This window comes from Rattus norvegicus, chromosome 4 (genome assembly GCF_036323735.1).
Source record: "Rattus norvegicus strain BN/NHsdMcwi chromosome 4, GRCr8, whole genome shotgun sequence".
Taxonomy (NCBI): domain Eukaryota; kingdom Metazoa; phylum Chordata; class Mammalia; order Rodentia; family Muridae; genus Rattus; species Rattus norvegicus.
In genome coordinates this window covers 77,662,707-77,675,567 of record NC_086022.1, presented here as the reverse complement: position 1 = coordinate 77,675,567, position 12,861 = coordinate 77,662,707, and the positions used below count along the sequence as shown (strand labels likewise).

At 37.6% G+C, this 12,861-nt stretch overlaps 1 protein-coding gene across 23 annotated transcripts in view; it reads left to right on the top strand.

Moving 5' to 3' along the window:
• Positions 1-12,861, top strand: part of Ezh2 (enhancer of zeste 2 polycomb repressive complex 2 subunit) — a 74,376-nt gene that overhangs the window by 23,031 nt on the left and 38,484 nt on the right. For 11 of the 23 annotated variants that reach the window (NM_001134979.1, XM_063286018.1, XM_063286015.1 and 8 more), the window contains 2 exons: positions 4,671-4,794; positions 5,680-5,808. In NM_001134979.1, the coding sequence (NP_001128451.1) occupies positions 4,678-4,794; positions 5,680-5,808 (246 nt within the window). In that variant the 5' untranslated portion in view covers positions 4,671-4,677. Of the gene's footprint in view, positions 1-4,670; positions 4,795-5,675; positions 5,809-12,861 lie in introns of those variants that run through there. The other 12 variants (XM_063286021.1, XM_063286013.1, XM_063286019.1 and 9 more) reach the window with 3 other exon arrangements.

The following is a 12,861-nucleotide window of genomic DNA, read 5'->3' as shown; positions in this document are numbered from 1 at the left end:
TGTATGATGTGTAGTCAGGTGCTGCTATGGAGAAAAAATGGCCCCTTTCTGTTGGCCATGCTGGCTGCAAGTGTACTTTTTGATGCATATCAATGATTTGCTGAGCATCTCAGTTGTCAGGATTTTTTTCCAGTATTCATAAAGCTGTAATGGATTGCACTGTAACCATAACCTTTTGCTGCATGTTTGCCTTTGGGCATTACTTTGGAGCTTTTTGGAGCTGGTCATCATGGTTGTTGTATGTAATCCCCTTTGCATTTCACAGTCAGGTGGAGAAAAGGAGCAGTGACTAAGAGAGGAGAGTAGATCAAAATAACGATCTTTTGACTTTTCATTAGCACATGAGCTACTTACCGAATATTTCCCATTTGTCTTAAATGTAGGATGACTTGGATAGTCCACATTGAGTTCTGTGTCAGCTTCTCATGTAGTTGTAAGAGGTGCTTAGATAATTGTTCTCATTTGACTTTTTCAGCTTCCCATAGTCAGTCATTTCATTCCTTCCAGGCTCCTCCATCTCCTATGCAAGACTTGTTGGACCTCCACTTCCTGGTTCACTCTTGAGCAGTTACTAGGTTAAATGTGTGTTGAGATTTCCAGCTGTCTTTGTTACTTTATGACCCATTTTGAACTTTAATAAGAAAATCTCTTGAGAATGTTTTTTGTCTTACATCATTTCAAGTAGTACAAAATAAATCCAAAACAGCAAGGAGTACGGCATAGGAAAAGACTTAAAGCAAGAAATACACATTAAAATGATGCATAACACAATCACATTTACTTAATAATGTGTTCTAGGAACAGAGGACAAATTTCAACAATGTAAAAACTGAAATTACTTATGCATCAACCTATTTCTTTAGATACTTTGTATGACTAGAGATATACTGTATCTGTTCTGTGATTGGCTTGTGTTCATCTTTTGCCTCCATGTTCTCTTAAAAGCAGGTAAGCAGTATATAGTAGGTCTTAAATCATCTTCCCATTGCACCACCATTCCCACAGTGCAATGAGCCCTCTCACACATCAAGAAAATGCCCCACAGATTTGCCTACAGGCAGTCTGATGGAGGTAATAGTTTAATTAAAGTCCCTTCATTGTCAGGTCATCAGCAAACCCTGTTACCAACCCTGAGCCATCCTGCTAGTACTTGAACTAGTGTTTTATACAAATTAAAATTATTGGTTTAGTTCTAGAGTAATATACTTGCTTAGTGTACATGAAGCCTTGATTTAATCTTTAGCACCATTAAAAAAGAAAATAGTTAAGATGGTGTAGCTAGGTCTTATGGTTCATAGCTATAATTCAGCATTTTTTTTTTCTTTTCTTTTTTTTCGGAGTTGGGAACCAAACCCAGGGCCTTGCTCTTGCTAGGCAAGCGCTCTACCATTGAGCTAAATCCCCAACCCCATAATCCAGCATTTTTGAGGCTGAGGCAGGACTTCAGTCAATTTGAGATTTAACCTGGGCTATGTAGTGAGATCCTATCTCAAGAAACAAAACCTTAAACGAGTACACAAATTTAAAAAGATAAATTGGCTAGTTTGAGCTTACTAGTATTTAGTACTTGGGTAATTTATCAGGTAAAGAAGTAAAAGCTGCACTATAGATATTCTAGAAAAGAAAAATTCAAATTATTTATTGGGTACTCTACCCAGCTTTTATCCATTAGGACAATTTGAAGGATGAAATGCTTTAGAAAGAGACATTCTATATGTAACGACACTAACTTTTAAATTCAGAGAACTTAAAGTGTCTGTCTTTTCTACCATCTATGATTCTTAGAAAACCTAATCTAAACTAATATGGTGTGTGTTGGAGGCTGGGCGTAGGGGGAGTTTTATGCCTTTTTTTGTTCATATAACTGAGTAGTTACTGAAACTGATTTTATTTGCTTGACAGTAGGGCCCAAGTGTTCTAAGACAGCTCAACCAGGATCCTAAGTGTCCCTGCCATTCATACTCACTCCTTGGTTTCTTGGAATTTGGCACATTTCTGTTTTCTTTGTTTCTTCCCTTCTCTTCTCCTTTTTCCTTCCTCCTTCCCACTTTACTTTTTCACTTTCCCTTTTCTTTCTGGCTTCTGCCTTGAGATAGTCTAGGATGGCCACTCTTTATTTCTTACCTTCCTTTTAGCAGAGCAACTTTAATGAAATACAGGTTACCCTCTCTCCGTTTAAATTACTAATAAACTTTCATAGTTTCTAAGTTCATTCTTTATACAGAGGCAGGCTCTGAGATTTTACAAATGTGCAAAAACCTCTTCTTGATAGTGAAGAATTTATTTACAGTGGGGGTGGAGCACAATGAAAATTGTGATTTTTTTTTTCTTTTTTTCTTTTTTTTTGGTTCTTTTTTTTTTTTTTTTTTCGGAGCTGGGGACCGAACCCAGGGCCTTGCGCTTCCTAGGTAAGTGCTCTACCACTGAGCTAAATCCCCAGCCCCTCTTTTTTTCTTTTTTAAGTGTAACTATGACAGTAGTGGGATTTGGTAATTGTGAAGGAGTCAGTTCTTCACCTTCTGGTGGATAGGAAGCTGAGGGAACAGGAGGGCTTCTGAAAGGAAGGCATTACTTTAAAGGCATGTCTCTATTGACCTCCTCCAGTCCCTCCCACCTCACAGTTTCTGGGATCTAAGTGATTATTTTTCTCTCTGGTCTCCAGCATGGTCTAAAATTAGTGTCTTCTCCTTTTGAGACTGCTCTGTAGTGGCATCTAACCTGGATACACAGTTACTCTTTCATTTCCCCTATCTCCTCTCCGTTTCTATGTGGCTGCCAGCTTGGTCCTTTCAGAATGTAAATCACCCCAACTTCCCTTTGACTCAACACTCTGGTTTCCTATTGCTTCTGAGATAATGGAAAGTCATAACATTTTATACAGCTAGACAAAAATGTCCTTGTAATCTCTTGAAGAGACAATATGGTTGTAATACTTGTATCAGGAAAGAACACTGATTTAGACTTCAGGTACAGGATGAAGTATGTTACCTGTCTGGTGAACTATAGCCAGTTCCCATATTTATTTGCATATAATTGCCTCATGAAGTCTGGAACTAAAGATAAGGCAGAGGCGTTTGCTTTGTATTTGCTGCATTTCTTTTTCCTCTTGCTCACAAAACCCCACATGTGAATAAAAGTGGCACAAGAAGTAAAGGCACCATCACAATATTTGAAGTGAGAACTGTGATCAGGTCTGTGTGTGTGTGTGAGAGTGTGTGTCTGTGTGTGTATGTGTGTGTATAGTGGTTTATTCTTTGTTTATTTTGTTTTTCAAGGCTGGGTTTCTCTGTGTAGTTTTGGCTGTCCTGGAACTTAATCTGTAGACCAGGCTGGCCTCAAACTCAGGGATCAGTCTGTCTCTGCCTCCCAAGTGCTGGAATCAAAGGTGTGTTCCACCACCACCCAGCCCTGATTTATCCTTACTGTCCTACTGTACATTTTCTACTCTTAATGTGTAAACGGAACCTTTTCACTTGTACCTTTTACAAGTAGAGGGGTCCCTTGTTATTTGAGAGAGAATGGTTGAAGTAGCCTCTTGGATACCAAAATCCTTGGATTCCTTATATAAAATGGCAAGGTAACTGATATGACCTGTGAACATCTTCTTTATGCTCTAAACTATTGGTATTATACTTAAAATAACTAATACGACAGACATGCTATGTAAATAGTTGCTGCACTGTTGTACAGTACTTTAGGGAAAATGACCATAAGTTTGTATATATTCACCATAGAGGTGCCTGTCATAAGGCCTGATATGTAGTGTGAGAGGGAGGTATGAGGTAGGCAATATTCCAACTACTGTAAATTGATTGGGGATCTGTGGAATGTCTGGGACCACAGCAGTGTGTGCTTATCCTTAGTTATTATATTGAGTGCTCATAGTACTTGGCGTGAAACAAATAACTTTTAAAAAATATATTATATATTTTATTTGATTTTGTATATGTGGCTGTTTCGCCTACATGCTGGGTCTGCACCACTTGGGTGCCTGATGCCTATTGAGGCCAGAAAATGGTGTCAGATCACCTAGAGATGGAGTTAAAGGTGGATGTGAACTGCTTTGTGGGTGCTGGGAATTGGATCTGGATCCTCTGGGAGAGCAGCCAGTATTCTTAGTCACTGAGCCATCTCTCTAACCCCTATTATAGCTTTTTAATAATTAAAAACTAAAAGTGTGAGCCTTGTGGAGTAAAAACTAGCTTGTGGTATAGTATACATAATTCCCATAATGAGATGGTATATCAATAAACTGCTACTATTTAAGATTTATAGATAAAAGTATGTGTTTATAAATAAAAATATGCTTTAAAGGATAAAAGCTTTAAAAGCTGAGTGTGGTGGCATACTCCTTAAATCCCAGCACTCAGGAGGCAGAGGTAGATGGATCTAGGATCTCTGAGTTTGAGGCCAGCCTGTTCTGTAGTGAGTTCCTGGACAGCCAGGGCAACACAGAGAAACTCTGTCCGAAAACGAAAACAAAAAACCAAACAACAAAAATAAAATCATTCAGTGACGCATTTTCAAGATGTAACTATACAGAATACATGAGCTTTTCTCTACAAATATCAACAGTAAAAGTGTTTTGTTGATATCAGTTTGCTTGGGATTAAAAGATCATATTCAAGCTGGTTAGATAAGTGATTATAATATGAAATCATTGCTTTTAGAATAATCATGGGCCAGACTGGGAAGAAATCTGAGAAGGGACCGGTTTGTTGGCGGAAGCGTGTAAAGTCAGAGTACATGAGACTGAGACAGCTCAAGAGGTTCAGAAGAGCTGACGAAGTAAAGGTAATTTCATAAAAATGCATATATAATTGAAACTAATTTCCTCCACCCCCAAGTTAAATAGATTTACTTTGAAATGGTACATTTTCAGTCAAGGTCATATTTACAGTAAAATCGATTAAGACTTTAAAGCCACGGTCTGTCCTAGTTAAAATTACATCATGACTGTTTGGTGCTGTGCTGTGAGTCTCTAATGCCAGCACTTGGGAGGTAGAAGCAGAAGGACCAGAAGGAGTCAAGATTGGACTGATGAGAGGCTGGCTCATCAGTTAAAAGTACTTGCTGCTAAGCCTGATGACCTGATTTTGATCCTTGGGACTTTCATAGTGGGAGGAGAGAACCAATCCCCACAAGTCCTCAGACCTCCCTAGAAGCGCTGCAGCATGTAATGCACAGGCAGGTGAATCAACAGTGGAATAAAAAATAAAGACGCTCGAGATCATCCTGGGATACACGGACCCTTTCTCAAAAAATGAAAAAGTATATATCATGCACATTAACGATAACACATATTTAAGTTAAGGATTATTCAGCCTGTTTGGAAATCAGTCTTTTCAGTATACCTTCGCACTGCTTGTATAGACTCAGAACCTAAACACAAAGGCATTTGTTTTATGACTTTGTGTTTCTAAAGTCATTGTGATTTCGAAATACAAAGTGAGACACAGAGAAGATGAAAAATAGTCTCCTGTTCCCCTTTCACTTACAAGGAAGTAAGGAGCAATGTTTCTGTATTTATTATTAGAGTGTGGAGAATTCTAGTGTATTATCTGAAGTCTGTGTACATTTGAGGACATAGCCATTGTATTTTTGATGAATCATTATATTTTAACCTGTAAAGATGCTACATATTGTAACAATGAACAATTTCTCGTTTGTTTTTAAAAGACTATGTTTAGTTCCAATCGTCAGAAAATTTTGGAAAGAACTGAAACCTTAAATCAAGAATGGAAGCAGCGAAGGATACAGCCTGTGCACATCATGACTTCTGTGAGCTCATTACGCGGGACTAGGGAGGTTGGTTAACACAGTGTTGCAACAATTATCAACACATTTGCTTTCTACTTATTGGAATGTTTATTGCTTATTGTGAGGAATTCACAGACTTCAAGATGTTTCTGTTTCATTGCTACTTGTTTCAGTGTATATCAATGGCAGCCTTACCACACTATTAATAATTCTCTTAACAGCTTGGTATGTTTTTAGAATATGTTGTGGCTATTTAGGCATACTAGACTTAAAAATAACTTTGAAATCAAATTTCTAAAATGTGCAGATTAGTATTATTTAGAGCAAGGCTTTCTAATTCACAGTTGCTTTCCTCCCTGTCTCCTTAATAAAAATTAGCCATGTTGTAAGAAATATTTCTTTTACATTTTTGATCTAAGAAAGCTTTTTAGTATGCATTTTGTTTAAAGACTGAGAATTTTAAAAAATTAAGTGTTCCAAGATTGGCGTTTTATACAATTACATTTTCTGAGTGAAGGAGATCTTAATCACCATCAGATAATTTCTTATTTTCAAAGAAAAGCAAAAAATAAAATACAATCCTGTTGTAAGGGAAGGGAGAAATGTTGTAATTATAATCTCAAACAAAAGTCCTATGGTAGAGTCTATTATTAAATATCAAAACATACTGTCAGCAAGATGGTAGGGAATGGCAGAGATCTAAACAGAAGAGAGCTACTTACTGGATTCTGGTTTGAACATTTCTGTTGAGCTTTGTTTTCTATAGAAAGACATGATAAAGGGTGTTGAGTGGAAACTGAAGGAAAAGCAAGTTATTTGGAATTAAGATTATACCATTATAGAGTATTTATGAATGCATAAAACATGGAGATCACTTATTTATTTTAAAGTAATTATTTCAGTGAGCATCTTAAAATATAACAGTATTATAATAAACAAGACATAATTTGCTGTCATATGAGGCTTGTGGAGGTTGTGTGACACACAGGCTTTAAAGGCTTCTGTCATGATTCAGTGGCATTTTCACAGATAACAACTATATACATGATCCCAATGGTTACTTTGGTGATGTTCATGGTGGTGTGGACTTTGTGAGAATACATGATTTGGAAAAGTTCTTTATGGTTTTTAGGTGACAAATCTTTAAAGTCTGATTTATAATTTTATAAATTTATAAATCATAAGTTTACATGCTTTATACTGATACCTTCCCCATTATCATGAAAGTCAAAGAGTAGAGATTAGAGGTAATAGCTTTTATTATTATTTGAAGGGTGAAAGGGGTACTTTTCTATGCCTGTGCCTATGAACATTCTAAGACGGATTTCAGGTAATTCTTTTGCAAGGTTTGTTTAATATTTATTTCTGAATGGGGTGTGGTAGCTCACATCTGAAGCAGGTGGATATCTGTGATTTCAAATTCAGGGTTATATAGTGAGACCCCCATCTTTTAAAAAAATGCTTATTTTGTGTATATGAGTGTTTGTCTACATGCATGTGAATGGACTGTGTGCATGCCTTGTGTCTGTAGAGATCAGAAGAAGGTATTGGATTTTCCGTAACTGGAATTATGGACAGTTATAAGCTACCTTGTAGGTGCTAAGAGCTGAACTCAGGTTCTCTGTAAAAGCAGCAAGTACTTTTAATCACTGAGCCATCTCTCTGTCCCATTCTTTTTAAAGTTTACTCTGGTGCCTTTTTAAAAATTTTGAGTATTCATTCAGGAGTACTGTCTTTACATGGTTTTTATTCCTCTCCCTCACCTCCTCCCCATCTCCCCATTTCCTCATAAATTCAAGAGTTCTTTAATTATCTTCCCTCCCCCCAACTCCCCCCCCACACTCTCACACACAACATCCTGCTGAGTCCATTTAAGTTGCTTATAGATGTATGTTTCAAATATTTTATGTTAGTAATTTTGATAAAGAATAAAGAGCTCACATTTTGTCCTTCGTGGAGCATTTTGAGCATATATATATATATATATATATATATATATATATATATATATATATATATGTCTTTGCTATTATCAGAAATATTCTAAGCAATCTTGGCCACAGAATTTTAATTCAGATATATTTCATTTTTTTAAAAGGTTTTTATTTTCAATTATGTGTATATGTGACCATGTGTGACTGTGCATGTGAGTACAGTACCTGGGAGGCAACCAGAGGGCATCAGATCCTTGGAGCTGAAGTTATATATAGGCTGTTGTGAGCCACCTGACATGGATCCTGGGAACTGAGTTTATCCTCTGTAAGAACCAAAAAGGCTCTTAATGGTTAAGCCATCTCGTTAATTCCTTTCTTTGTTAAAAAAAAAGTTCTAACTTGAAGACAGTGACAATATGTTATGCATTCATTTTCTTTGGTCTTCAGTTAATCTTTTAAAGAATTATCCGACATCAAAATGTCATTAAGCAACACCAAAAGATTCATACCTTATTGCTATCATGCAGCTGTTTATCAGAATACAGTTTCCAAGTGTGTTGTTGTTGTAAAATTATAAAAGCTTTCTTTTATTCCCCACTAGTGCCAAGCACCGTAGTGCCACATGGCATCTGTGGGATATTTTCATCTCCGTCAACAAAGCATCTCACCTGTTAGGCTCCATCCAATCTCACACTCCCAATGGCTACTCTCGGAGCCCAGCAACAGTCTTTCTACCCATTTAGTTCCCAAGGCAGGTTGCCACCGTGCCAGACATACACATCCCAATTCCGTGGTGGGCCTAGTGTCCTGTCACCACACACTCTCTTGAACTCAATTAAATCACCACATGAAGGAACACACAACACAATAACCTCTGATCCAATTGATAAGATATAATTGCCCGCCTAGAGAAGATATATTTTGTTTATCTAGATACACAAAATCCTGTACACATCCATCCCTTAAAAATATTCATAACAACCTGTAAATGTGCAGAGAGAAATCTTAACATCCACCTCCATGTTCTCTCGGCTGCTCCCTCTCTTGCTCCAGTCTCCTCCTCTCTAAAACTTTCCTCCCTCCTGCTCGTCCAATGACAGGCCTCGTTCTATCCTGTACTTGCCTTCACCTGCATAATGATATCCACCTACACAAGTGACTCGCTTTGTCTAAACAACTAGAAAAACATGTGAGTCTTCATTTTTTTAAGTTGTTTTTTTTCTATGTTTAGTAAAGAAATTGGTATTACTCTTGATGTTCTTAGTGTATTTCTTGTATATTTGTGAATTCCCCCCCCCCCGCCACTAAAATCTATAAGGTGTTTTTCCTTCAGTGATTATTGTTGCTTGTTTTGGGGAGAATCTCACTGTGTAGCTCTAGCTGGCCTGGAATTCACTATTGCTGACCAGACTGGCCTCAGACAGATATCCTTCTGTTCTGGGTCGAGTGCTGGGATTAAAAGTGCATGGCACCATGCTTGCCCTGGATTATTTTTTATGTGAATTTTTTTTTTAATACTGTGAATGTCTTACTCAGGTAATGCCTATGTGCTAGGTAAATGACATGATAAGTAATTTAATAGTCTGCCAGGTATATTTCTAGGAGAATAAGATATATTTGTAAGCATCTGTATCTTATGAAAAGAGAATTTTGGTATGTATTTAAATGTTAAGTTGTTTGCAATAGAAATAACATTAGATGTATATAATGATTTTTATATTCATGAAGTGTTTTTAAACTTTTGAGCCTATGTGTAGGTTTGTTCTTCCTAGTAATGTTTGAGGTGATTAAAGTTATTTGCTTATGATATTTACAAGTGTTTTTTTTTAAGAAAATAAAGTTCTATTAAAATAATAAAATATGTAACCATTTTTGTAAAAATAAAACTAGGTCTATTTTACATGTAAATAAGTACTTGATTGCATGGCTTATTGCCTCGTAATGCATTTTACTTGCGTGACTGTCAAGAGAAAGTTCTAGTTAAAATAGCTAAGGTGTTAGTATTCTTTATTCCCCAAATATTGTCATTTAGCAACATTTAGCACTCTGATACATCCTTAAGTTCAGTATAGTAGCATATTTCTTGCACATTTTGAGAAGTCAAGGTTTTAAAGCTAGTGTGATGGTACATGTCCTTAGTCCTCGCAGGCACAAGTTGCCTTGTCCCCACACTCAGCCATGTGACTGTGGCAGTCTCTGCCCCTGCTTCTCACAGCTCTGTTCTCTGCTGCTGCTGCTTTCTCCACGTTTCCAGCGAAGCTTGTACCATTAGGCAAGGAAAGACCATTTGAGAGAATCTTTTATTGGGCATAATGTTGCAATATCAGGGAAGAAGGCACAGGAGAGTGTCTTCTAGCCCACTCACTGAGCCTTAATAGCCTGCTTACATAGCTGAAGGAAGGCTGTTTGGATCAGTGTCAGACATTTATTTTGGACCAATCAGCCTTGCCTCTTAGGACCAGTTGCAGTCATGGAGGTTTGTGTATTGTACCAGTAGTATGTATCCTTGTATTTAGTCACAGTCAAAGTAGTTCCTTTGGCTAGACGACTTGGGGAAAGTGATCCCTGTCTGGCCTAGGTGAAATTGGTTGTAGTGTCATCTGGAGTTCATTCAGGCTTGTGATGGCAAAAAAGTCTGGTTCTATCTCAAAACAGCCCTGGCTAAGGCTACCTTTGGAAGCAAGGGCTGTCAGCTGTAATCATGCTGTAGTCATTTCAAGGTGTCCAAGGTGTGACCTAGACATCTGAACTGGCATTAAGGGGTAATTCATTATAGTCAGGGCAGCAAAGGATTGTCCAACAGCTGAAAATTGTCTCATTTCTAGCTGTCTGCTTCTTGTAGGACATGAACAAACAATGTAATTTTTTTTGAAAGAATGCACTTTTTTTTACATTTTATTTATGTATTTATTCATTTATTTTTGTGTGTGTATGTGTGCACATTTGTGAGAGTCAGAGAACAATTTGTGGGAGTTAGATCTTTCCACCATGCATACTCAGGCTTGGTGGCAAGTTTGGTTTTTTTTTTTCCCCCCCTCAGAACCATCTTCCGGGCCTAATAGTGGTTTTAAACAGATTTGTAATCAGTATTTACTATCTGCTTAATGTCCCAGGGGAAATGGGCCCCTCTCATCTGTCTCTTTATGGAAATGCCTATTTACCTTTATTTTCAACACAGATATTGTTAGACTTGATAGATACAAGTTGTGTTAGTTTGCTCAGTGAAGGTGGTGAGTATTTTGCCTGCATGTGTGTTTGCATGTGTGTGTGCCTAGTACCTGAGGAATCCAGAAGAGGGTGTAGGAGTCCCTGGAACTGGAGTTATGGAGAGTTGTGAGAGACAACACATGGGTGATGAAAGTTGAAACAAGGTCTCCTGCAAGAGCATCTAGATCTCTTTGGGCCCCATATTTTAAGCTACTTACCCCACTTCCTTCTTTCCTCTCTCTCTCTCTCTCTCTCTCTCTCTCTCTCTCTCTCTCTCTCTCTCTGTGTCCCTCTGCGCGTGTGTGTGTCTCTGTATGTGTCTGTGTGTGTGCACATGCGCACATGCAAGCACTTTGCATACTACTGAGTGTTTTTAAATTTTTATGTTTGTGGGTGTTTTGCTTGCATGTATGTCTGTTCATTACTTGTGTGTCTGGTGTCCATGGAGGTCAGAAGAGGGTGTTAGATATCCTGGTCTGGAGTTTGGATAGTTGTGGACCACCATGCAAGTTCTGGGAATTAAACCTGGGTCTGCTTAAAAAGCAGCCAGTGCTCTTAACTAACCACTGAGCCATCTTTCCACCTTCTCTTTGTTTTGTAATTGGTTATTTTGGCATTTGTCTTAAGTTAGATTAGGGTTTAGTTTTTTATTCTTAACATCTTTCATTTTGATGTTATCTTTGATATATTTGGTTATACTTTAACTTTTCTGTCCCTCAAGGGCTTAGAAAGTCTTCAGGATTATAAATTTCACATCTTAGTTTTCTGTTTTTGGTTTTGTGGTTAATAACCACTTACCCCATAGGAATTTACGTGGCATAAACAGTGAGTGGAGGTAGGGTGAACCTTTTTTGTTTAGTTGTCTAGTTTGCTTCAGTATACTATGTTGACTAGTCAGTCAACAGTAGAAAGCACTTAATTATCTGTTGGCAAAATTAGCAGAAGCTGCTGACACTACAGTATCTCCTGTGCCAGAACCTAAATGTAGCTCACTCCATGGTTACGACAGTCTTGTCTGTGTTTAGTCTCTATTGCTCTGTTTCATTCAGTTTTTGAAATAGATTTGCTGCCATAGCTTATAGATAGTGGGAGCTCACATAATATTGTGTTCATCATTTAGTTTCTTTCCTTTCAAGGGTAGTAAAGGTTTAGTTTTCTTTCCCCAGCACTGGTATTGAAGAAGACACTTAGACTTCACATATATATGCTTTGGTGTCCCATTGTCTATCCTCTGTCCCCTTCCTGCTGTCCTCTTTTTTGAATGTTTTCATTTAACCATCCCCATCCCCACTATGATTTTGATTTATGTTTTGAGACAGGGTTTCATAGTCTTGAAGGCTCACCTTGAACCCTTGAAGTCCTTATTCTCCTGTCTCTATCAAATGACGGGACTATGCCACTACACCTAGTTTTTGAGTATTTTTGTAGTTTATGTCCTAGGACTGTGCTTTATGATCTCCAGTGTGTGTTAATGAAACTTATTTTAGCAGAAGAACATATAATAAACAGTATATTTTACCCTTATGGCACCAGTCAAACAGATTGCCTTGGATTTTGCTGTAGGATTAGGATCATTGTTTATGGTCCCTTCATTTAGGATAAAGCTTCTAAAAAGGGGATGCAAGGAAGAGTGTTAAGGAGCCTAATTATATTATTGGTTAGGGTTCTCTAGAGGAACAGAACTTAAAAGAATGAATTAGTCTCTTTGCCTATGTAAAGGGAAAGAGTTATTAAAATGACTTACCAGCTCTGGTCCAGCTAGTCCAACAATGACTATCCACCAACAGAAGGTATTAGAATCTTAGTAGTTGTTCAGTCCATGAAGCTAGGGGCCTTATCTGGTCTTTAGTATATGCCAGAGTACTGAAGAAGTAGGCTCTCATGCCAGTGAAAGAATGGACTTGACAGTGAGAACAAAGAGAACAAGTTTCCTTCTTCCATGTGCATAAATATAGGCAGA